The 24,773-nt window shown below is 35.3% G+C and overlaps 1 protein-coding gene across 11 annotated transcripts in view; it reads right to left on the reverse strand.

Annotated features, from left to right (window-relative positions):
* The window catches only part of EPHA5 (EPH receptor A5), a 363,905-nt gene that overhangs the window by 12,096 nt on the left and 327,036 nt on the right, over positions 1 to 24,773 (reverse strand). For all 11 annotated transcript variants that reach the window (XM_077136996.1, XM_077136999.1, XM_077137003.1 and 8 more), the window contains 4 exons: positions 18,208 to 18,269; positions 16,676 to 16,885; positions 13,660 to 13,809; positions 2,482 to 2,675 (listed from right to left, as the gene is read on the reverse strand). In XM_077136996.1, coding sequence (XP_076993111.1) covers positions 2,482 to 2,675; positions 13,660 to 13,809; positions 16,676 to 16,885; positions 18,208 to 18,269 — 616 coding nt within the window. The remainder of the gene's footprint in view (positions 1 to 2,481; positions 2,676 to 13,659; positions 13,810 to 16,675; positions 16,886 to 18,207; positions 18,270 to 24,773) is intronic.

Raw genomic sequence — 24,773 nt, forward strand, 5'->3', positions numbered from 1 at the left:
CTACTGCAACCAAAGAGTGCTCCTGGCTACCAGTTTCTGGAAAAGGTAGTGAAGCATTCTCCCTTAGGGGCTTCACAGGGAGCATAGCCCTGCCCAAACCTTGATTTAGATGTCTACCCTCCAGTAGTGTGAGAGAATACACTTTTGTTGTTTTAAGCCAGCTAGTTTGCAGTACTTTGCTAGGGCAGCCATAGGAATCTAATACTGCAAGCTAGTTTAGCAGACACACTAGAGAGTGATGACAATAAAGAGCATGCCATTTAATGTGTGTGTGGTCTATAGTGAGTTGTGGGTGGTGTAGGTTAGGGATTGCGGAAAGATAACAGAATCAGTGGACTATTGGTCACAGTAGGGTCAAAGAATTGTTGGAGGTAGAAATACAGAAGATAACAGTTGGGGAGTACTATCTTGAAGTTCATATAATAGAACGTTGCAATTTACAGTAATAAGTTCTAGATTATGACCACGGGAAGGAGTGTCCAAGGAATGTTGATGACAAGATCATTGGGAAAAAGATTTCAAGGAATTGAGAAATAGTGAAAAATTGTCTGTAAGAATATTGAGCTCACTATGACTTGTCACATGGGCATTAAACAGCCACTTGCATTGGGAATGCCAGGAGTGAATTCTTTCCCAGAAATGACAGGGACTTTAGGAAAACAAAACAATTGATCACAAGGGACTTACAAGACCCAACAAAGTTGCAGGTTGAGTACTACTTAGATACTTAGAAATAAGCTAGTTTATGCCCCATAGAGATAGATTATCAGAAATGGATAGGTATATTGTACTAATCAATCTACACCTACCTCCACTGTATAAGACCCTCCTATGTAATAAGAAACTTAAATGCCAATCAATCATTATAAATAACTTCCCACTTGGAAATCCTCTAAGTGTCTTTATAAGCAGCTACGATCTGATGACTCCTGAGACTCATTTCAACTTCCCTGGTTTGAGATGTCCTGCTTGAGAAGTTTCTCTTTCAGTAAACCTTTTAAGTACTTTTATTTGTATGTGGTAAATTATTTCTTTTGATACAGATAAGGATGGAGAGAGAGTGAGAGTGATTCCTTTAATGTAGGAACTGAAGCCTTCTAGAATTGTGCTTGGTAGGCAACTGAAGCAAGGAAGGGGTAGTCATTTCTGTGGTCTGCAGACCAAGTCTAACCCTCTACGGTCTTTCTTCTCCAACAAGCCAGACCCTGTACACTGCCTATAAGAAAGCATGGATATTTTTTTTTTTGGAAATTCTAAGCTGCTTTCAAACTTGATGAGGCTATATTACATTAAAAGAAATTAGAACATTAAGGATTTCTCTTTATGATCTCCCTCTTCTTGTGTTTATTTGATAACTTATCTCAAGTAACGTAATTCAAACATGTAGATGAGAGGAAAGTGTCACATTTTACATGACAATAAACAATCTAAGAACAGATATTTAGGGAACAACATAAGGAACAATTGCTAATAGATGCATTCTCCATTTGCTACTACAGAAAGTTAATGATGCCTGAACAGAGGTTGAAGTTTCATTCCTCGTTTGTATTTAAAATGACTTTTTGCCTGATAAACAAATGCTATGTCAAAATCATAAAACTTATATAACTTTATCAATGAATTGCTTCTAATTGAGTTCATGCTAATAGATAGTCAAGTCAAGTACTGGCATGACACTATTTCTTGTAAAAATAGACAATTGCTTCAAATATACAGCAAACAGCAATCTGGTAAATTTTCAAGTACTAAATCAAAGTAATTTATTGTTTGAGAGAATAATTCCTCAATTTTTCAGTTTAAAGAGAAAAGCAGCATGCTTTACAAATACATGGCATTATTTAAATGCATTGCTGTGCTATTCAGAACAGTAAAATAAATGTGCTCATTTGCTCACAAAAATTTCTGTGTGAGATAACTCACTTATCAGAGGTTTAAATCCTGTTTGAACTGCATGTTAATGATTAAACACATATCTGTACAAAACTGTATAAAAACACAAGTGTTCTTCAAGAGTGGTCAATGTTTATAAAATCTGATAGACACTAAAATGAATTCTAAAGAAGTCAAAGAGTAAGTATCATTAGATATCCCTGGTTTAAAATATATCAGTGCTTAATTGGCTTCTTCCTTATATTCTTATATTCTTATTCCCTCCATCCACACATCCTTCAAAACCCATGAAAATGTATACATATGAGTGTTATTTTTTACGTTACCTGAACTTGGCTATAGTTCACATTTCCCTGAAGCTAGCATGTTATTTTGTTAGATTAGGTGTAGGTACTTTTCAGTACAATTGAACTGCTCACATTTCTTTCATTGTAAGACAGTAACATTATGCAAAAACTAAACTCAAATAAATTAACATCTTATAGATTAATAGGTTAACATATATATAAGAATGATTCTATTGAAGACATTTACTGTGGTATCAATCTGAATTATTTACATTCAGGAAACCTCTCAGGACTGGACTTGTACCTGCTTGATGCATTAACCAGTGTCTTCAAGCTACTTGGGTTTCGTATCAGCTTGTCCAACATATTCACTATTTCGTCAAACTTCGGCCTGCTATTTCGATCCTTCTGCCAGCAATCCAGCATTAATTGGTAGAGAGCAGCAGGACAGTCCATGGGGCTTGGCAAACGGTAGCCTTCCTCTACTGCTTTAATTACCTGTATGAAACAAAGCAGAACCCATCCCAGCCACAAGTTTAGTATAGAATAGCTTGAGAAATTTTCGCTATACAACTATCATCTTTTCTTTGTTCACATTCTCACACATAACAACTAACATCACTATCTCTGGAATCCCCAGTTGCAGCTCTTGGCTGCAGAATGAAATATTAAAAAAACAACAAATATAACTATACTACCACAATATTAAAAAGGCAGCTTTTCTTCACATATTATATAAATTATATAAAATAAATGGTAGTCATTTTTATTTAAAATCCTGGTAAAGGGTGATTTGTAAACTTAATTGACATAAAAATACAGACTTCATGTTTTATTTATCCTTGCATTCTGGAAGCAAATAGAGATTAAATTTTCTAGTGATTTCTCTGCAAAGTTAATGCTTTTTTAATGAAAAATATGTGCAGAGCCACATTTTTTAAAGTAATGGAACTGCAATTTTACTTCAAAAGAGACTTTTGGATGGTAAATGATGGATAACTCAAAGGCCGAATTAGCATAACTGTCTCATGTATCATTTAATAATGTCAAGGTCTGGCTGTTTATTATCATCTACTGATTTCTGTCAAGAATTTGGAATAATTGTCTAGTAACACCAGGCATTACAATTGTCATTGATTTTCACCATAACTATATATCTATAAAGTACCTGTTTAACTGTGAGTTTTTTAAATCAAAAACATTTGTAATGTTGCTATTGCCATCAAAATATCTAATTCCAGAACAGATGTGTTTATATTACTGAATATAATAACAGGTTTTATTCCATTTTAAAATTCAAATATTTAGGTGATAGCAAAAATCAAGAGTAGGAAACATTTCTCAAAACCCTACAATGAATATTTCTTTAATAAGTGAGTTAATTACACATTTTCCACAACATATTAGAGTTGATTTGATAAATATAAAAATACATATAATGATTAGAAGAGGACATTTACAAAGATAATTTTGAAAAACTGAGAAGAAACCAATTTCTCCATGATATAGAAAATGACATCTGAATAAATGCAGTGGCAAAGGGAAAGATGAGGAAATGGCAGATTTAAGAGATTTATACCATGGGGCAGAGGATAGAGGTGAGAAAATATTTGAAATTAAATAAGTTCAAGCCTATTACCCTGGACGGTTGTTGCTGTTAACATTCGATAAGCATATTTACAGGGATAGAGGATATTGACAGGTATAATTTGGGACTTCTCTTATTTCAGGTGAGTGAGGAACACCCAGATGGCAATTTACAGGTATCTGGCTAGAGCACAGGAGATATTTGGGCTGATAATATAAATGTGAGGGTCATTGGCACTTGATCACAGCTTCAAGCCAGGTGTAGTTTATATCACTCTGGGAAAGCATAAAAATAAAAGTTCCTGAGAAACACCAATAGTTAATGTGCAAGCAGTGACATAAAAGTCAACCAAGGACTCTGACAATACATGCTTAGATAAATAATTGTATAACCAGGGACAAAAGAAGAACTAAGGGCCACCTACCATCTTTGATAACTTACTTAACTCAAAAGCAATGCAAAAAGTAAAAGGCAAACCACAGAACAAAACATTTTCAACAATGATAACATATGCTCAATATATCTAATATATTAAAAGTTCATGAATATTGAGGCAAATAAAATAGTATAGCAAAAGCGACTTACCCAAAATTTACAAAAGAAAAAACTGCTGAATTTTGAGACAATGTTCATTCTAACTTGAAAATAAATAGATAATAAAATCATAAAAAGTATTATTTGCATTCATATATTAATGAAAATTCATTTGTCGATAATAAGTTTCCCAGTACTGACAAGGACAGATACTCTCTTTAATAACCTATACATACTGTGGTAAGTCAAATTATGTACCCCAGAAAAACGTATTCTTAATCTTGCCCATTCCTACAGGTCCCACTGTGAAATAAGACCTTTGAAGTAGGTATTTTTAGCTGACCTGTGGTCAACTCAATCAGAATGGGTCTTAATCCTATTCACAGAAGGCTTATGGAGAAGGCCACAGAGGAGAATGCCATCAGGGAGAAGAAGACACTGGAAGTCAGTAGATCCCAGAACAGAAAAGAGAAGGCACCGCCATGTGCAATGCCATATTACTGAAAAGCCAAGGAACTAAGAATCACTAGTAGCCACCTCCAGAAAACCACAGTCTTCAAGGAGAAAGCATCAACTCATGATGCTTGGATTTTTGACTCCTCTTAGCCTCAAAACTGCGAGGTGATACATTCTCATCATTTACGCTAATCCATGAATTTTAACAGCTGAGAGACTAAGATAGCTTTTGGTGCCAGAAAGTGAGATGCAGCTATTATAAATACTTGGAAACGGCTTTGCAAATAGGTAAAAGAGGCTGGAGGAATTATGAGAAGCTTGATAGAAAAAGCCTGGATAACTTTGAAGAGAGTGTCAATAAAAATATGGATGTTACAGGTACCTCCGATGAGGCCTTAAAAGGAAATGATGAGTGTGTTATTGGAAACTAGAGAAAAGGCGATCCTTGTTATAAAGCAGCAAAGAACTTGTCAGAATTGTATTCTGATATCAGATGGAAGGCATAACTTACAGTGATGAACGTGGATATTTAGCTGAGGAGATTTCTAAGCTAAGTGTGGACGGTGTGCCTGGCTTACAGTAAAAGGTGACAGGAAACGGATAAGCTGAGAATTAAACTCCTAATCACAAAGGTACCAGAAACTGGTGACTTTGAAAATTTTCAGCCTATCCAGATAGTTTTCAGAAGTACCTCTCTCAGGGCCCTCCCTGAGCTTCTGTGAAGTGAGTGCCCAGAGAACAGGGTTTCACACGAGGGTTTCACTTAACAACCCTTTCCTGAAGAGGATGTGGGTGAACACAGACCCAATTAGACATCTATCTTAGAAAAAGTCAGGATTGGAAATGCAGATGTCCAGGAAGGAGCGGTGGAAAGTCCTTGTGTCTGATTGTTTGAACTACATGCAAAGACAACAAGGGTTTTGTGAAATTTATATGAAGAGAACCACTGCCAGCCTGGGCTGAAAGAAACAGAGAAGGGATGAATTGAAGGAGACATGACTTCATGGGCAGAATCATGGAAGCAGAGGCCAAGCTGAAAGGATCCCAGCGGCCCTTTAGGCTGAGAGACCAGGCTCACCTGTGTGTATGGAAAGGGCAGGTGTGCCCCTGCAGTTTGCTGGGAGTTGTGCTCCCACCCTGATGCTCAGGGACAGTGAGGCCTGTAATTCTGCATTAGTGGAGAGTGTGGTCACCACCCTAATGTTTGGGGGGGGTAAAGTCTGAGCCCCAACATTCGGGGAGAGCCTCCTGCCATTCTAATACTCAGAAAGGGAGGAACCTACACCTCAGTGTTAGGGTGATCATGGCACTGTGCAAGTACTTTGAAGGGGTGAGGCTGCCAGTCCATTTGCCCAAATGACAAAGCATCAATCCACATATGACCTTGAGATCTCATAGCGTTTCCTTGCTGGGTTTCAGACTTGCTTGGGGAGTGTGATCCTTGTTTACCTTCCAGTCCCTCCTTTTTGGAATAGAAATGTTTATCCTTTGCCTCCCTAATGATTGCATTTTGAAAGCATATTACTTGTTTTCTAAATTTCACAGATCCACAGACAGACAGAACTTTTGTCCCTGAATGTCCCATACCCATAAATGATTTTGATGAAACTTTGTACTGAGCATTGTTACTGAAATGATTGAATGTCTGGGAATGTTATAATGGAATGAACGTATTTTCCATGTGGGAAGAACATGTCTTCTAGAAGTCTAGACAGTAAACTGTGGCACATTGAATTATTTACCCCAGAAAAACATGTTATTAATCTTAATCCATTCCTGTGGCTCATTAATAGGACCTCTCCGTAGATGTTGTTTTTAGTTAAGGTGTAGCTGACTGAATCAGGATGTGCCTGAATTCTATTACTGGAGGATGTATAGAAAATGCCACAGGGTAAAAGCTACCAGGGAGAAGACGCTGGAAGTCAAGTGAACGGGACGAGAAAGGAGAAGATATCACCACGTACGTTGCCACGTGACTGAAAAACCGAGGACCCAAGTATCACCAGCAGCCAGCCAAAGAATGCTACAGTCTTTGAGGGGAAAGTATCACATCGCTGACATATCAAATTTGGACTTCTCTGCCCTCAAAACAATGAATTTCTGCATTTAAGCCAGCTTACTTTATGGTATTTGTTTTACCAGCTGGGAATCAAAGACACATCAAAAAAAAAGGTTCTAATATAAATAGTTTAAATAACTCAATACTTTTGTTATACAGTAGAAAGTGTTTCTTATTTACTTAATACCTGATTTATTTCATAACATGCTTTTCTCCAAAGCTTCTACTTATTAATAATATTTTGTCTTTTTAACAGCCATTTTTAAAATAAAATATTGACTTTTATCCACTAAGCGTACTCTTCATATGTGGCTCTAAAATGGGTAACTTAAACCAATTCATTAGTTTTGAAACAACTTAAGTTATTTGAAATAATTTAAGTTATTTCAAGGATATATTATTTAATCAGTTTTATTTTCATGCAAATCTGTATTTAGAGATGTAAGTTAATTTAGAGCTTGGCCTATGAAATAAATTAATCGAATTTAATTATAGATTCATCTTTAGAATTTATCTTTAAATATATTTATAATAACTTTAGATTTTATATTTATTAATTTTGAAATGAACTTTTTTTCATTTTTAATTAGTCTTTCTTTAGAGTTTTTTGAAAAGTGAATGGCATTAGCACTCTGGTAGTTTGTGAAATGCTGGGGAATTTGCCAAGTTTACCAAAGTACAATGAAAGTATTCATTTTACAATAAAATTTATGATATACAAACAAATGAATCATAATCTCAGTTGACTTCCCTATAGCTATTACATTTGATAGTCTAGATGACTGAGATAGACAGAGGAAAACAAGAAAAAAAGAGATTTAAAAAAACCAGAACTTTTGCAGATGATCTGGCACCAGTTCATATCTGAAATATTATTATAAGATATGTATTTTCTTGGCATTAACATGTAAATCAATATCTTGAACACAAGTTCATTAATGCTGCCTTTCCATCAGATATGTGAAGTCCCGACACTGTGCTTCTGTAAGGCACTATTCCTTGAGGAAACTCATCAGCCACTTGGTGGCAAGTTGATTCTATTGTGCTCCTACCATAATTTGTCAGTGGTTCATCCTCGCAAGTACTTATACCATATAGCTCTTCTGGGAATAGGTTTGCCTTTCCTGCCCACACATCCTCAGCCAGTGCTACCAGCCAGAGTCTTTGGAATGTTTAAACTACAAGTACAGACTCCCACAACAGCATATAACACGACCAGAGCATCTGCTTCACAATAAAGGATGTGTGTTAGTGTCATAAACTCAGTGGTATGCTGGTAAATATTTAACAACTGGCTTTCCTAGAGGAAAAAATAGATTTGTAGCATTTGGCCATTTATATGGTAGAAATACTCTCTCCATGTCAATTTGAAGCTACCAACATGATGTCAACCAGGTAGAAATGCTCTGAACCATTTCAAGCTAGTCTGATCTGGTTTCCAGCACATGACTGCACATAGCTAACCATGCAGAATTAGAGGCAGCTGGTTGCACAGGATACAGGAGTGATTTTCTAAAGGCACAGTGGAAATAACAACTCAGAGGCAACAAGTAAGAGGATTGGGCACCATTCTTCAGGATACAGTACGTTTATTTAATCAGAGACCTCTATATGCTGTGCTCCATTCTCTGTGTCTCTTGCCAAGGAACACAGCAAGGCTTCCATTAAGCTAACAGTCATGGCTGCTACCAGGGCTCTTGGGACTAATTGTGTCCAGGAACTGGCTAAAGAGAAAAAGCAATCATCGCGATGTCACGGGTAATTGATACTGAGAATCAGGAGATGGGTGGGCCACTTTTACCTAGTGGTACATGGAGGAACAAGTGTGGAATACAGGTGATCCCCATTAAGGCCAGCTTATTAATTGCCTGTGGTAACTATGGCCTGAAAATGCTAAGCCCCAGGAATGGAGGATTGGTTCATAACACCAGATAAGGCAATACGACCTGCTAAGGTAATGAGAGTGGGTGAAGGGAATTCAGAATGCATAGAGGAAGGAGAAGATGAGAACTAGGTATGATGCTGAGAGCAAATGAAGCACCGTACCCTTCCTCTTCTGAGTTTCTCTCAGAAAGAGAAGCCCACAGACCTCTGGAGGACCTGCTCCCTGCCATGGGTTGACTTGTATCATCCCCACAAGATATGCTCAAGTCTTAGCTCCTAGTACTATGAATGTGATATTATTTGGAAATACAGTCTTTGGAGATGTTATTAGTTAAGGAAGCCAAACTGGATTAGAGTAGGCCCTGATCCAGTATGGCACTCTCATAAGAAGGGGAGATTTAAACACAGAGAGAGGGAAGATGGCAATGTGACAAAAGAGGTAGAGACTGGGGCTCAAGGACTACTGGCAAACCACCAGAAGCCCGGAGAGAAGCAGGGCACAGATACTTCCTTAGAGATTTCAGAAGGAGTATGGTCCTGCCAAGATGTTTGTTTTGATTTTCTATTCTCCAGAACTGTGAAACGATAAATCTCTGGGGTTGTAAGCCATCCAAAAATAGGAGCAAACAAAAACAATAATAAGATCTTCTTCTATTCCAAGTCTAGAAAGAGGGAAAGAGGCACATCCAGTTCAAAGTAGGCTAACATCCTCTTGAAGTCAAATGCTCTTGCTGCCTTGCAGGTGAGAGTTAGGTCAACAGAAATAGTAATAAACATACGGGATTAAAATTTGCAGAACACGAGAAAAGCATTGCAAACTGTCTTAAAAATGAACAAATTATTTAACACAGTAAGGTTAAAAAACAAATTACCTAAATAAGTTTTTAAAACACTTTCTAACCTGTATATTTACACCTGAATGTATTCATACATTTCCCAATAAATATAAGAGAAAGATACTGTCACTTAATATAAAACGGCAGTGAAATGGGATCTTTTTTAATTTTACTTTAGGTTCTGAAAATGTTGTCATTTAAAATCTTTGCTATCAATAAATAAATTTTTTGGCTACAGTATATTATCTTGGCTACCCAAGCTTGAGTCAAAGTTCATGATCTGGTATTTATCTAAATTCATCTTAGTCATTGCATTTTTTTTTTTTTTTTTTTTTTTGCACAGGCAGGCACCGGGAATTCAACCTGGGTCTCCAGCATGGCAGGCAAGAACTCTACCATTAGCCACCGTTGCCCACTCTCTTTCCTTTTTTTGCACTTTATTTTTATTATGTTTTTATGGCTTTTCTCTGTGATGACAGAGGCAATCCTATATCAAAAGAAAACCGCTGCATTCTCTTCCCCTGTCATAGAGGAAGATCTCTTCTGAGAGATATAGATTATTCTGTATGTCTTGGTGATGTAACATTTTCATAGTGGCAAAGGCCTTTTAGAATCAGATAGCATCTGGAAAGTAGTGATTATGCAATATATCATTTGAAACTTTAAAATCAGTACATCTATTTTGCAGTTTGAAGGTTTTTTATAAAAGAGATTCAATTATCATAATCTTCACATATAGCAGGTCTGTCATGTTTTTTAATACAAATTTGCATGAAAATTGGGATATATCAAATTTAATGCTCTATCTAGAAACTAAAAGCTACTTATGCTCTTAAACTTGCTGAAATCTACTTATACTCTTGAGCTTGCTGAGGAAATAAAAAAATGTATTGGATACAATATTCAAGGCAGACATAGTAAAAAGACAAATAATTACATGATCATTTTCTGTAAAATTCAATTAGATTCTTGGAAAAACTCAAATTCAAAATATTAGTTTTTATTCTTATGACTTCCTGGAACTATTATATCAGCACTCTTCTTGTATTATTCTAAATGGTTTGAAATAAAGTTATCTAGGTAAGTATCAAGATTTGAACTTTAACAGAAACTATATAACAGAAAAGAAAACACCCATCAAAGTAAAACTGGATGATGCTAAATGACAAAATAGACTATTGAACATCAAACAAATGAAAACAGGAAACAAAGGTACATGATAGAAAAACTGAGAATAATTATACCATGCCTCTCTCTTTCCATGTCCTTCGTGTGTAACTTCAATCATTTGACTACGGTATTGGCCCATGGGATTTTAGCAAACATGTTGCAGCTAAAGGACAACTGGACTTGCTGTTACCAATCTGTCACTGAAGTGAGAACATGGCTTGGCCTGCATGATAGTTTGAGGGGGAAGATGAGGGATGGGCGGAGCAGAACCGAGCTATACCAGAACCAGCTGACCCCCAGGAGCAGGAGCAAACCCAGACAAGATCAGCTGAAACACTATGGTCATTCAATTAGGAACATGGCAAGCTCTCTGGCACTGTACATGGTCTACATGTGTCTATAATTTGTTTTCTGTGACAGATGCAACTGTATCAGCCATGATTGCCAATAGTATGGCTCACATGGCACACAGCTGGGAAGGACCAATAATCCTATGAGTGACAGAATCAAGATTCAAAATATCTCAACTGTGAATAAGAGTTAACTAAGCAAACAGGGGTCAAATATCTCCTTGAGGGAAGTAGACACATTATAGAGATAAGCATATGAAGGCTTAATGCCAGCACAGAATAAAGTGCTATCATAAACATTAAAGGGAAGAGTGGTTTTGAAATGAGCCTTGAGAAAAGTTAGAAGCCAAAATATGCAATGCTCTGTAGGTCTTGTTATCATTTTGACATTTACCTTAAAAACAATAGAAAGCATCAAATGGATATTGCTTTATATGGACTAGATCAGTCCAGGAGTAATCATTGTATTTTTTATTCATTTAGAAGACTAATCTTCCAATAACTAGAAATGAAAGAGAAATAAGTACAGTATCTAAGGATAAAAATTTTAGAGTCACATAACTGGTTGAAGTTTCTGAAATAGCTTTTATTATTTTTGTGACCTTAAGCAAGTCATTTAATCTCTTTATGCCTTAGTGTATTTATTGTAAAATGGTAAAATATTTTCTCTCTGATATATATATACACGCACACACATACATACATGTATATGTATATATAAACACACACACACATCTGTATAATAGGATTTGAATGATGCTTTTATTCTAGTCCTGTTTCAAAACAGTAAAACTGAAGACAACATAAACTATATTCCCCCAATTTCAGAAAATCACACAGTTCAACACTGCCTCTCCAAGTCAAGTGAGTAGGACAAAAAGAGAACCAATTGAAGTCATTTTGAATGACTATGTGACAAGGAGTCTGGCATCTTAATTGCCTTGCTATACATTTTCTGAGAGACAGGAATCCACAAAGCCAACTTACAGTTGCTATCAGAGCAGAATGCTATGAAATATTTCTTGGTAAAACTGATATGTGACCATGAACCCAGAAACTTGTGCCAGCTTCTCACTTGGGGAAAGTTGCTGAAGGTAGGCTGGTCAGAGCAGCCTGTGAGATAGTCCAAAAAGAGGGAGTTCTGATGGAGCATTCAGCAAGGACCTGTTTCCCTTCTCTGAAGTAGGCAAAAATACGGATGGCACAGTAGGACACTGTGAGATGAGGCACGGACAGTGAGTGAGAGGAACTGTGGGATGTCAGCTGGAGTATATCCTCCTTATCAAGAGGCTGTGCAGGAAGGAGGTCTTCCTCAAGAGGATTTGAAAGAGTTCAGACCTGTGCTTCCCTAGAGAACCAGTGTTAGTATATCTACTCCATAAAAAGTACAACGGCCCAGTACTTTAAAACATTTTTTCCCCGTCTTCTCTACCTTTCTACCTATGCTGATTCTGAGAATCCCAGAAGCAGGATTTGGAGGGGGAGGAAGATGAACAAAATATGTGACTGTCCCTCCTTTCTAATATAGGTAGCTGCATTCAGGCTGACCCTGCAGTGTATAAAACACATTGGAAAGGATATAGTATTGACTTTGATTTAGACTGGACTTGAATTTTTATAAAAGACAGTGAGTCTTAATTCATGGAATGGAACTGTTATTTCAAAGAAATGTGGCTGGAGAGCTGTAATATCTATCTAGTACTCCCTGAAAGCACGCAGGGAGATTTTACAGAGCCTGGTTAAAAGAAATAGTTGGAGAAAGAATAAATCTGTTTGAAATCAGTACCCTACTGAGTTAAGTCCATTCAATATGCTGGCTTTTTAAAGAACTAATGAGATATTCATTGGTTAAGCACTTAAGACAGGGACATAGTGAGGGCTCAACAAATGTTGGTTCCTTTTATCTTTGTAGTTACAACATGCAGGAAAAATATAAAATTTCAATGTGATCCATAATGCAAAGGGCTATACTGCAACAAACATTTGGAATTTTAACAGAAGATCCTTTTACTGTTCCTTTAATTCTAAGATTCTTTTATGCTAAGCATGAGTTATATTTTCCATTGTGGGAAAAATATTCTATTGTTTCCTAAATTAAACACACAGTGCACTCCATTTACATGTTTTAAACTTAAAACCTAAACAAAACAAAACATAGATTGTTCCTTTTTATCCTCTGAGAGCTTCCACTATTAAATCGATATCATTTGTCCTTTTGGTTTAGAATATTAGCTGCTTTTATCAAATGCAAATCATAAAAATTTGTCTGTCAGTATCCATTCTTTGATGGATCTTTCTTCATCTTTGAAAGTGATACTGACAAAAATTGAATGAAACATCGCTACAGTGCAGCTAGAACCGTCTGGCAAGGGACTGAGTTTTTATATAACAGTAACTTATTTTCTTTGTACTAACTCATTTTGAGCTTCTGCATAAAGGATATTTCAACAACAATAAAACAGATCAGAAGATAAGGAAAGCACTTTTTCCTTTTATTTTTTTTAAAGCAACTGTCATTTTCAGAAATGATATGCATTGTAAGTATCCTGACTTGGAGAGCAAAGCATCTCATTTCCGAGTTGAAGGTGAGTCGCGCCATACTTACATCTTGATTAGTCATCTCCCAGTAGGGTCTCTCTCCATAAGACACAACCTCCCACATCACTATCCCATAGCTCCAGACGTCACTGGCAGATGTAAACTTTCGGAAAGCGATAGCTTCTGGGGCAGTCCATCTGATCGGAATTTTGCCTCCCTAGAATAAGAAAAAGAATCTTCAAAAAGGTCCCACATACTTCAAATGTATCTGGGGATATTGTGGTCTCACTGAAATGATATAGAAAGAGATGTAGCACTGTTAAGTGTATCTGTTTGACAGCATGCAGTCTCTTTTCACCTATCTTAGCCCATAAGCACATGGAGACCGACTACTAATTGGCTCTCGAGAAGGTTTCTAGTTTAAATTCTGTCTGACTGCTGGAATGCATTCAGGACCCACATCTCAGTTACAATACTCAGGATGGCAGCCCTAAGTAGGGGAAAGCAGGCAGTCAAACAAATCAATAAGGCATACTTTCAGGACTTCCAAAGGAAAGTAAAAGACTCAAATTCTCTGGGCACTTTTTTTTCTTTCTTCAATACAGGAATTGTTAGTGGGAAGACTATGTTACTGAATGCAAACCTAAGACATTTAAGGCTAATAAGATAAGCATAATATCATATATTTAAAAATTTTGAAGTTATAATTACTCCCTGACATTGTGCTGTTTCTTCTAATCTTGCTTGTCTCTCTGCTTTTCCTTTGGGATATTTTTGTGTTTTGCAGGTTAAACTATTTTACTGAAAAGGTAGACGTTTTATTGAATTCAACCTAATTGAAATTATTGAAATAGGATAATGGGGAAATTTACCACATTATGAAGTTTTGTTTCTTTTTTATGGTAATTGGTTGGATAGATTTTCTCTTAATTCACAAAAGAAATTTTGTTACTTACCCTACTCTTTTCAGAATGAAATTTTTTCTCTTAATTTGAAAAAACAGACAAACTCAGATAACCAAATGCCTCATCTATAAACAAACATGTATCAAGGGAGAAAGAGATTATGTAGGTTTTCATTATTTATTTATTTTTTTTGTAAAAATGGTCAATCCTGTATTGCAGTCAGGGAATAATTGAAAATACATATTAGAAAAAAAAATAGAACTTAAATTGCTGTTTATGAACCACACTTTGAGAGTACATGAATAAATACCAGTTTTATGTACTGCCTGAAATAATTCTGGTAGTTGAAATTGGATTACTTGTTTTGTATATATATGATAACACTGCTTTAAGAAGATATTCCTGAAATTACGTTTGTTAATTAAACATTTACAACGAAGATCACATCATGAAACTTGGCTATGCGTACAGTTGTAATATTCTACAATGTGTTATCATTGATAGTCCCCTTAAAAGGAATGTAATCTGTTTAGATTTTGAAATGTTATCCCGGATTTTTCTGTTGGTCCATTTGCATTCATATTTGTCATCATTATTATCTGAACTTTCTTTATCTTCTCATCTCTCAGCATAAATCTTTTCATCAAAATCTACCACACCCATTTTAGAGAAGCAAATTTTAAGGGTCTCAGGAACTCTACTGCCTGCCCCTCACCTCTCAGCATGGCATGGCAACACAAATACTGACAAGTTTGTTTCATGCTTTTAACTAAGACACCAACCAATCATGCTAAGTATGGTCTTTCCCATAACTTCAATTTTGCTCAGTCCAAGCTGATTAAGTATAGCTTTAATCCCAGGAGATTTTTAAACTGAGGCTCCATTCAATGCAAATAAATGATAATTGGGTCTAGAACAGGAGGATTATCCCATCAGTTAATTTATTGATTTATTAGGCAGACCATTAGAAGGTTTTGTTTACTTAGAAAAGTTACTCTTTCCTTTCAGTGTAGTACAAATCCCTAAGTAGCCATGTGTCATGAATGTAAAATACAGCCTTAAAAAATGAAATGAAAGAGCACATTGTCAGACTCTCAGTATACATAATTTTTAAAAGTTGAGTTAAATAAGGAAACATTTAAAACATCTAACTTAGTTTGATAATGAGAGACAGGAAGAGTGCTCTCTTGTATTAAAACAAAAATTAACCAAATTATATGGTGAAAAGGATATAAAGACAAACTCCTGTCTTTACCAGTAGTTTAAATCTTAAGAATATTTAACCTAGTAACACTGCAAATATTTAGAATTAAACAAATACACTTTTAAAAAATTATTTAAAAAATTAATTAATTAAAAATTAGTTTTTAATTTGAATATGTAAGGGACTTACATATTCAAGAGTATGTTAGCATTATAGAGGACCCAAAAAACTTCTCTGTTGTAGCAATGTCAGTTTTTCATAGGAAGAATTATCAATTATATACCACATCAATTCAGGAAGCAAATAACTTTACTGGAAAATGGTGTTGATTTATGCTAATAATGGAAGTATGAATTGATGACCAGTCTTCCATAGATGTGTGCTTAATGAGTTACATGCTTTGTAAGAAAAGTAATTAGTCATTACAGTTTCCTCCAGTAAATCAAAATTCTTTGTAGGAATAACTCTTTCCCCACAATGAGCATTTTTAAAAGGTAGGGTCTAGGTGATTCTATATTTATTTTACAGATGAGGACACTACAGTACAAAAAGTTTAAGTAATCTAGTAATGCTATGAATGTTTATATATAGAGATACATATATACTTTATGTAATACATATGTAAACATACACATGCATTTATTGCTTTTGATGCAGAAGATAGCCTCTTTATCTTTCTCCTTTTATATTTAAACTTGATATGATTTTTAGTGTTGCTTCAATTCTGAACTAAAACTTCCCATTTTCAGCATCTATAGGAAAATATGCATTAGCAAGATGCATATGGTGAATACATCCCTTATATGAATTTCATATCTGAATTTGCTGACAGCTAACTAGGATAATTATCTGGATTTAGTTTCTTTCTCACACCCACAAACTTCATTGGCGAAATGCCATTTTGCTAGTTCCTTAAAAATCTTTAAAAATGTAATGCCTCTAGTGTTTTAGAAACACATTCTGTTATGCCTCACCCTCGTGGTATAGGCAGCCTCGGGATCATCCTCCAGTACTCTGGAAAGTCCAAAGTCAGACACTTTGCACACAAGGTTACTGTTGATTAAGATGTTTCTGGCAGCAAGGTCTCTGTGCACGTAGCCCATGTCAGAAAGGTATTTCATTCCAGCTGCAATACCCCTCAGCATGCCAACAAGCTGAATTACAGTGAACTGCCCATCGTTTTTCTGTAAAAACAATGTGGAAATGTTAGTCTAGTAATACCAGTCACTGGGGAGAAATATGAAAGGATTTCTCTTCAATCTCCAAATTAATGCCATCGCCCCATCACAATCCGTATGCAAGTTTTCTCTGAAGGAAAATGGAAACAGCTAGCAAAATGTTTATAAATCCTCTCCTTGTTCAAAGCAGAAGACTTTGAAAGTCCCTGCCAAATAGCTCATTTACGCGGCTCTTTGTTGTGTTGTAACTCCTTTATTCTGAGGCATCAGTGTAGTGTGCTCACCACTCCAACCTACTGCCTTCCCTGGGTTAATACTGCACATCTTTGAGGTGATTTTAAAATGTTAGCTGTATAGGCATATTGAAGTAAAGATGAAATGGCCACAGGAAATGAACTTTCTTCAGCAGCAGAAGGAAGGAAGATGACTGAGCAATGGAGTATGCTAGCATTTCTTGGGATTTCCTTCTTTGGCAAGGGCTTTGAATTTTCTGTAGTCACACAGAATAAGACTCAGATGATGCTTATATTGAAATAAAGAAGGGTGTGACCTTAAAAGACTGGAGAACTTGGAGATACGGAAATGAAATTTGGCAACAGAATATGGTAGAGGCTGGATTAGGAGGAAAGTTCACCTTATCAGTAGACCACCTTCAATTCATAATTCATTGCACAGGACCATTATATAATCATCATCAATGCCACTGTCCCATCACCTCTCTTAATCAATATCAGTATCACGATATTGAAGGTTACAAACTGCCAGTCTATAGTTTTGATAAGTTCCACACATATTTTATGTTGTCTAGTGCAAGTATTTACAAATACAGTGATTTAACAACATTGAAAATCTGGAGACGTGCACATACGCAAGAAAAACAGTTGGAAAAAACTAGACTTTCTGACAATATAGGCTATTGCCTTGTGGCTGCTCCACTGGTGTAAGTAGTGGTTGGCCCTCAGAGAGGATATGAGTGCCTAAGGGCCCCACGGACCCTTCATTAACGTAGATGAATTGACGGAGCATTAAGACAATTTTCCTCTTGCTGCCTGATATTATATACTTCTCTCCCTTCCTTCCTCCCTCCCTCCCTCTCTTTCTTCCTAGAATCAACATACAAATAAAACGGAAGGGGCATATAATTTGGCTTTGCATAAATTTGCTGAAAAGGACATTTTCCAAACCCAAGTTAATTTTTGCAGGAGGATTATTCTGATACCAGTTATAGCTATCATATCTAAATCTCTCACGTGGCTCACTTTCAACTTCACCATCGTGCTTAATTTATAAATAACACCCTGAGTAATTAAAGTAAATGCAAATCTTACCTTTAAAAATGTATCTAAAGAGCCATTCTCCATATACTCTGTCACTATCATTACTGGTTTACCTGGAAAGAAAACAGTGATGTAAATTGCTGCTCTTTGATTTTGCACCCTTACCTAGGCATCTGAGAGTCTTTAATCAGCATCCAAATTATTTGTATTAATTAAAAAGTAGTCCCCTTTGAGTAGCAAGCAAATTCCTGACATGGTATCTTTCTTAGAAGACGGATGAGTCAACAAAAAAGTATCACAAAATAACAACAAAGATCGATTTTTTTTTTTTTTTTTTTTTTTTTTTTTTGATATGGGCAGGCACCAGAAATCGAACCCAGGTCTCTGGTATGGCAGGGGAGAATCTGCCACTGAGTCACCATTGTCTGCCCAAAGACTGACTTTCATGTGTGAAAATTATACAACTGCCAACATCAGAATCAATGTATACAAATAATTAGTTAAAGGATGAATTCTATTTTAACAGAGGTAATAATGAGAATAATAATTATATCGAAGTTACAGCATGATTGTAAGTATCCATCAGGCTCCACGTTTATCCAATTTAGAACTTGCTATGTAAGAATTAGCCATTACGATTTCATAAATACTATCAACTTCATACCTGTGGGTTAATTTCCTTGCTAGATGTAAGCTAAGAGAACAGATCATATCTCATCCTGTATTAAATTATGCACTGCACAAAACAGGTCTTGAAAGCAAGAAATCCTTGCTATACCAGAAAATATCGTTGGTTTTATAACTTCGCATCAACCTCAGTGTATTAAAACATGCTCCTTTACTCTTTAATAAAAATATACTACATAAAATTTAAGTGTTAATTTAAACTATGTTGAAGTAAGAGCAAGGGGACCTTATGACAGCAAAATTACTATCTTATGCTGCTATTAATTAACTTTTTACATTATGAAGAGAAACAAGGACTACACAATCATCAAATGCATTATAATTAACTTAATAGGATTCTCCAGAAGGGCATTTGTATTTTACTTGAGAAGTGATTAATTCAGGTCATAGAATTAGAGCTTGCATATTTATTACATACCATGATTCCAAGAATACAAATATAGATGTGGGAGGTTTGATTATTTATACAATAAAGAAATAACTAGGAAGAAAAAGCACTTTTTTTTCTCGAGACCACTTAAACCTCACTGTTTTAGGATAATAAGGTAGGGCAGTCTAGTTTCTCATTTAGATAATTATCTCCTTTTAATATACTTGAGGTAATATTCTTTGAATGGAATGTGACAAGTACATTACAAAGGCACACACATTTCTCTCAGCCTCTTTAACGTTAATGAAATTTATAAAAATGTTTTTGTGTAATAGTTCATGTGGCTCACATTTGCATGTGCCTACGTTCAGTGAGACATCACATATGCAGAGGATATGCACCAGCGATGTCATATGATCTAAATCTTGCAGAGTGAAGGGGTCACTGGTCTAATAAGAGGTGACAGATTTTCCAGCAGAGGGGGTAGCATGGGCCAAGGCATCTTGTCATGAAAGAGCCCATCAAGTTTAAATATGCCTGGAGCCTTATTATTTATTTATTTAGTTTTATAAATCAGGAAGTGACAGGAGATGAGGTAAAGAATACTGATTTTAAAACTGGATGGAAATGTAACACCTTAGTTAAAAAAAAAAAATAAAAAGGTCAATCATGTGATTTGGATTATATTTGTAAATGGCTCCAACAGCACAAAAGTAAACAATAAAATCACTATAAATGTATTTTCTCCTCAGTATAACTGGAATCAGTGTTTATGAGGAGAGAAATACTTTCAAATAAACTTTATTTTAATGTTTTTGCCACATGCATTTCTATGGACCTCAAGCAGACTGAACAAATAAGAAAAAAAAATTGTTTTATATAGCCCTTTTTGGTATCATTTTCACATCTCAGAGACCATTTCAGCCTTTGTTTTGGTCTGTGGAGCCTTTCTTTTAAATACTCAGGACGAGTATACTTTTCCCAGAGGTGATAGCCAAAATATTTGGTAACTGTTTTGGGATGGGAAGCTACCTGCCAGCACTTGGGTCAGGCAGAGGGCAGCAGGAGGCTCCTGGAGGCACAGCAGACACATGTCAAACACAATCCTCTGTGCTCTGGACTCAGGAACTTGCAGTGCCCAGGAAAGCAGCTGGGCGCATACATATAAAGGGGGCACATGGATAACTCCAGGATTGGTCCTTTACCAAATGTGGTAATTTGAAGTCACCCTGTACCCCAGAAAAGATGATCTTCTTTCAATCTATTCCTGTGAGTGTAGGCCCATTATAGGCAGACTCTCTGATTAGGTTCTTGCAGTTGAGACGTGACTCACCTCATTCAAGGTGGGTTTTAATCCTCTTACTGGAGCCCTTCATAAGAGCCCTTTATATTATTTGTTGATGCCTTAATTTGGCCATTTTCACAGCTTTAGAACTGTAAACTTGTAAACTAATAAACCACCATTGTTAAAAGCCAGTCCATTTCTGGTATAATGCATTTCGTCAGCTTTACCAAACCAAAACACCAAACAACACAGATATATTTCAATTATTCTATGGCTAGTATAGTCAAAAGTGTATGGATTTACTGAACATCGGTCTTGATTGATCTTTTAGAGACCTAGTTTTTCTGGAATTGGCCTATGGGAAGGATTCTAGGCCAAAATCTTATGTGGCTCTTTTACTCTGAATCTGTCTCATCTCCTCCCATCATTCACAGTGGTTCACAAACGATGAAAGAATTAAATTCCGACAGTGATCCAGGAAAAGTGATCATAGCTTTCTTTCATTGAAACCTTTCAGTTCATATTTCCTCCATCAACACAAAACCTAACATATATTATCATCTACTTTACCCGAGACCCTTTATGTTTGCAGGGCTCTCCTTACATATCTATTAATGACAATTTTAGTTTTACTGCTCCATCTTTTCTAGAATTTCTTCTTTCTGCCCCATCTCTTCATTCTTTAGATATTTTCTTACTGTTATGAGTCAATACAGATATTTACCACTGCTTCCTCAAGGTCCAGTGAACAGCAATTGGTTAGAATTCTCATGTAAAAACATTTTTTACTTGGGTGAATTTGTATCTTAAATTCAACTCCAAATTCACTCAATTTCGAAGAAAAATATATACCCTATAGAAAATACACTGATCAGAAAACATTAACATTAGATAATACTTTGAAAGAAAAACTTACTACTTTTTAGGTGAGATGGATATCTGGAAATCATGTTGTAAGATTTTACAGCCAGTATCACTTAGTTTTAAAAGTCAGATCCATATTTATAGCGGTGATGGTTATAATGTTACAAACAAAATCATTATTTGAGAAATATGTTAGGGAATGAAACACCTATTATATTTCAGAAAATGGAGGAAAAGAAATTAAAATGCATATTTGCAAACTAATGTGATCTTCTGTAGACAAGAAAAGATACTTCGGAACTCATTCTATCATTTTTCATGCTTGAGTCATTTTAATGCTAATGCTAATTATATTTAGTTTGGCTTATGTTTTTCCTCAGTTCTTTGCTATCCTGCAAGAATGACATAGCAATAATTAACATGGCTTACTCTAACCCTTGTTAATTCAATAAGACAGTATAAATCATATTCCATTATCCAACGAGATGTAGACAAACAGTAGGTTTGCCAATAATTTTTAAAGTATATTATCAAAAAATCCATGTAAGAAGAACTCATACAACATGTCAGAACATGATTTTAATCATAGAAAACTTTTTTATATTACTTTCTATGAATTACTGAGGACCCAGCCTAGGCAGAGTCTGAGATGTATTAAAAACAAAACCCACCTTACTTGTGAAAATGACCTCTTTTAATGATAAACATAAAAGTTGGAATTTATCAATTTATTGAATACCCACTCTCTATATATGGCACTATTTATTATTATTAATCTTTATGGAATTCCTGTTTGATGCCTATAATTTCAAAATATTTATTTTATTCTTACTTTAAATTACAAATATTTATTTTTCTTTGTGAATATAAACTTTGTAAGGTTGGCAATGTCATACTGAACAACTCAAAGATGGTAAAACCAAAGCTTGAATACCTCACTTGAAACAAGTGCATGAAAATGCCAAATGCACCTACAGGGAGAAATTGCAAACTTTTCATAGTGTCCTCTTTTGTTTCAGATTGTTCACATTGAAATAAACTTAACCTTTTGATATTTATTTCCCAAATTAAAAATAGAGTTGTTTTGATATCAGCGAACATGATTCATAATTAGCTACCGAGTCAGAAATTGCAGACTTTTTAGAGGACATAGGGAATCTAAGAGCCATGAAATATAACCACTTTGTTTTGTTAATAATGAAAAGAATGCTGGGGAGATCAAATGAATTACTGTTGTTTAAAATAAAACTCCTCATACTTGATACTAATTAATATGCTAACTTTTAGTATTTATTATTTTAGACCAAATAATTTCCAAGAGTTTGGGTTCTCTTACATAGATATCATTTTTATCCCTGTTCCTATCAAAATATTTAATATTATTTACTCTTCCAATTGTTCTTCTCTAAATGTAAAAATATATTATATGAATACATTTATTTTCAAATGCAACATTTTTGAGAACATAAACCAGACAATTCCTGAATGATGACCTAGTCTGAGACTTGCATATTATTTGAAATATGAGAATCACATTAAAAAATCATCTGCTAAGGGTCAATGTATAAGTTTCTTTTCTCTATCAATCTATAATTTTTTAGATGATTAGGATTTAGGTTCTATCAGGAAGAACAACTCGAAAATCTCTAATAATTACATCATATCCATTTATTAACCCCTTCATATGCCCTGACAAAGAAAAACAATTACCAAATTAATGAACTGACCTCTGTTTCTCCTTCAGTTTTACAGTTATTTATTTTCATCATGTTTTATCATGGTTAATAGAGCCTGATTGCCTTTTGTGAAACAGAAGCATACTTATACTTGAAACTGTTTCATTTATATTTCCTAGCACTAAAAGTAAATCTAACTTTGTACACAACTGTAACTGGATGCTACTAGGTATCTTGACTGTAACATGTCCATGATTGAAGTGATTATTACCAACCACAGCACTGTTCCTCTCAATCTCTTCCCCATAAATGGCAACTCCTTTTTTCCAAGTTCTATGGACACACAATATAGAATTATCTTTGATTCCTCTGCTTTTCCCACAGTCTACAACCTATCCATCAGAAGACTGACTGCACCCAATCACTCCAGAATTCAAGAAATATTCTCCATGCTGTTAACTTACTACCCTGGTCCAATCCACAATCATCTGTGAATTATTTCAGTAGCCCCCTTACTGCTTCCCAGCTTAAATAATGGCCACAGGTCTTCTTGACATAGCAGCCTGAGTGATCCTGATCATGTGTAATTCAAATCTTGTCACTCCTTAGTTTCCAAAGCTCAGAGTAAGAGATTACCTGTAGGAAGACCAATTTTTTTTTCTTACATAAGCTTTCCTGAGCTATGCTCTTGCCAGGCTTCCTTTCAGTCACTCCAGTGCAGAAAAACGGGTCTTCTTGCTGTTTCTTGAAAATGCCATGCACTTGCATAAGAACCTTTATAGTCCCTCTTCTTGTGAATTTCTCCCTACAGACACGTTCACTTGAGTAAAATGGAACCTTATCAGAGAGGCCTTGCTCTAAGTAAACTACAAACCCTTAACAGAAGCAGTATCTAATTCCTTCCTCTGTCTTTATTCTCTTTATTTAACATATTGTATATGTATTAAGTTAGTTAGTTTCTGTCCCCCTCCTCTTACCCCAGAAGGTAAGCTCCATAATGGCAGTGGCTTAGTCTGATTTATTATCCGTGATAGGCATGTAATTAAGTACTCAGTGAGTACTTTTTGAATAAATAAATGATTCTTGTCAATGTATACACAGTGGTGATTTTTTTTTTTTTTTTAAGTTTGCTAATGTACACTGTTTAAGACTTTGGGTTCTGGAGACAGACAGAGCTGTTTTAAAATTTGACCGTCTCATGCTAATTTTATGACATTGATGGGTACTTAAACTCTTTAATAGTAATTTTCCCATCTGTAAATTGATAACATTTACTAAGGCCTGAAGCACAGGGATTATTGTGAAGAGTAAAGGGGATAATATATAAAAAGCACTAAGCATAGTAAAGGCTCAAAATAATGTTAATCATTAGAAGTAGCAATAGCTGTTTTCTTGTGAAAAGATTCTCTGGCCATTTCCTTCCCAGGAATATTTATTTTTCCTTATTTTTTTCCTAAAAACTTTTGCTATTATAGAAAAAGTTTTTAAAATTATTATAAACTATGACTAGTTATTAATCTTTATATAAATGTATTTTATTTTCTCAGTTATTTAATCTCATTTTTTTGACTAATGTCTAAAGCCTCTGATAGATACATACTTCGGGGTGATATGAACATATGCCATTGTGCAGCATGTGTGGTAAAATACATACGAATTAACTATAATATGATATATATTATTACAAAAGGCAGAACAATTCTCCTGGAGTTTATAAAACCCTGAAATTGTCTCT

Source organism: Tamandua tetradactyla, chromosome 19, assembly GCF_023851605.1.
Source record: "Tamandua tetradactyla isolate mTamTet1 chromosome 19, mTamTet1.pri, whole genome shotgun sequence".
Lineage (NCBI taxonomy): Eukaryota > Metazoa > Chordata > Mammalia > Pilosa > Myrmecophagidae > Tamandua > Tamandua tetradactyla.